General features: G+C 50.0%; 1 protein-coding gene across 1 annotated transcript; it reads right to left on the bottom strand.

Moving 5' to 3' along the window:
- Positions 1-597: 597 nt before the first annotated feature.
- LOC109472675 (transcription factor HES-4-like) lies at positions 598-1,866 on the bottom strand. The gene is made up of 3 exons (XM_019772517.1): positions 1,802-1,866; positions 1,518-1,613; positions 598-1,390 (listed from the first exon to the last, which is right to left on the bottom strand). The coding sequence occupies exons 1-3, from the start codon at positions 1,844-1,846 to the stop codon at positions 671-673; spliced, it is 861 nt and encodes a 286-aa protein (XP_019628076.1). The 5' UTR covers positions 1,847-1,866; the 3' UTR covers positions 598-670.
- Between the last annotated feature and the right edge of the window lie 578 nt (positions 1,867-2,444).

Genomic DNA, 2,444 nt, shown 5'->3' with positions numbered 1-2,444 from the left:
ACCTTTTAGTGAAGCATTCTTGTGTCCATGCCAATCCAGGTACGACAGTATTACAGATTTCCGAAGGGCCAAGAGGTGAAAACAGTAGAAGATTATCACTCCGGGTATCACAGGAATGTCTTAATGACGTTTTGATGCGGTGCTACTGAAAGGGAGTTTGCGCCTTCCACACGACACTCCGGTCGCCCCTGGCAACGGTGATGTCATGATTAAAGACCTTCGTTTCACTGTTTACAAACCTAAATACTGGATTAAAGGTTTTAAGAGCAAACAGCCCCCGGCAGCAATTCACATCTTTCATTAAACCAATTTCAGAAACGTTAAAAAAACGGTTAAAACGACAGAAAACAGCCAAAAAGTCACAACAATATTCTGAAACGACGCTATTAAAATCAAACAGTATTCACCATTGAACCGATAGAAAAACAAGGACAACCAAACCGTGTACTTTAAATTGCCACTTTTGTTTATTTTCAACAGTTCTATTCCATAGAGCATTATATACAGTATCAAAATAGAAAATCCGACTGTTCATAATCTTCTGCACCACAAAGAAAACAGCGTACTTACAACAACATAAAGGCACGAGAAAACAAGCATAGCAAACGTTTTACATAGCATCTGCTTTTCCAAGGTTATGTTTGGAGGGATACGTGTATTATGTACTATACTACCAGGGTCTCCACATTTTCTCGGACTGGATGATGAGATGTCCCGGACAGTGTGCGGAGTTCTGGGCGGGGGTGCCGGGCGTCTCCCCCGTAGCCACATGGCCATTTTGCGGTGTGGGAGACTGCGGCGGTACGGTGGTAGTAGACCCGTGTCCGTACAACTGCGTACCCGGCTGGGGGGTTAGCAGCGTCGCGTTCGCGTAGACGGGGATGACGTGGCTCGGCACTTGTCCTCCTGGAAAGGCTTGGCTGGGCAGGAGAACAACCACCGGCTCTCCGCCCGATACTTGCCCGGGCACCACGGGGATCCCGCCGGCGTACATCGTAGACTGAATCCCCGCTCCCGGGCACGGGGTCAGTTGGACCTTCGGGCTGACTACTGGTATGGCCCCGGCTACAGACACGGTAGTAGCCGAGGCAGACTGAACAGGCGGAACTGGGGGCGACGGTGCCGGCCCAGGGTTTACCTCCGCGTCCTCCACGGTCTGCGAGAGCCCGGCCAAGTGTCCCAGTAACCTCTGTCGGACCGGAGGGTCCACCATTCCTTCGGTGAAGCGGGAGACCTCGGTCGTACAGTGGTTAAACCCTGCCCGGTACCTGCCGTGTGTGTTGGGGTCGGCGCTAACGCTCAGGGCCAGCTGATGTCTCCGCATGTCTCGGAAGTACCGGACCGTCATCTCCAGGATGTCCGCCTTCTCCAACTTGTTTTGGCGCGAACTCTGCAAAATTATATAATGGAATAACAAGTCTGTCAGTGCCTGATACCTTGTACATGTTATGCCACTTCAACGCAAACCATTGCCACAAACTCTTCAAAGACAGTAGATATGGTATATATACACTTACGTCTTTCTTCTGGGCGTCCAGGATGAGTGTCTTAAGTTGGTTGAGACTTTCGTTGATCCTTGCTCGGCGTCTTTTCTCCATGATAGGCTTGGAGGACTGTCAAGAACAACAAGAATACAATCAACAAACAAATAAACAAACACGAGTCGTGATGCCTCTGGAGAGTGCTTCCACCACGCCGGCACGCGACAGTCTTGTGTCGCATACGAGTCAAATTATCTTCAATTTTAACCCCAAAATGTACAATAAAATGTCTCAACGCAAAGTACAAAGAATACAGCTACCTTTCGTCTCTCAGAAGAAATGGCGGCATCTTTTTCTTTCGGCATGCTGAACGTGGTTGAGCGGGTGAGTCAATCTCGTCCAGATTCAGACCTTCCCGTGAGTGTTCTCTGTCGGCTTGTGGACTGCGAGCGAGTGTAGGAAGGCGGCACGGGCGTCAAACCTTTACCTGTGTGAGCTGTGGTCGGGACGGAAACATTCTTGCACTCTGGACCAATCAGGTTGCGTCGAGGTGACGAGAACGGCTCCTGATTGGTTGGCGCGTCACTGCAGTTTTTGCTGTCGGGGTGTTGTGATTGGTTGGTGTGTTAAGGGCGCGGGGCATGTGTTTGGGCAGTGTGCCACACGACCCTCGGAGGAGGACACCAAACGCGTGCCGCGCCCACGGCCTGTGGTCCTACGGAAGAGAACATTCAAATCACAAGCACTAGTCATCTTCAAGCATGATCCTACTGTGGCAAGACAGTATCCATTGGACAAAGGAGTGACCATTAGACACAGGGCACTCCTTGACCAGTGGGTATTGTACATGTCTCACCGCCTTGGGATCTTCTTACAGATTAAGTCAAATTTGACCCTCTAGCCTGTACAAGGATAGAAACGAGCAACAAACAGTAAACATATGTGTTTCGAATTCAAGACAGT

This window comes from Branchiostoma belcheri, unplaced genomic scaffold (genome assembly GCF_001625305.1).
Source record: "Branchiostoma belcheri isolate BF01 breed outbred unplaced genomic scaffold, Haploidv18h27 scaffold28, whole genome shotgun sequence".
NCBI lineage: Eukaryota > Metazoa > Chordata > Leptocardii > Amphioxiformes > Branchiostomatidae > Branchiostoma > Branchiostoma belcheri.
Note: the sequence above shows the minus strand (reverse complement) of the source record. Positions and strands in the feature narration are given on the sequence as shown.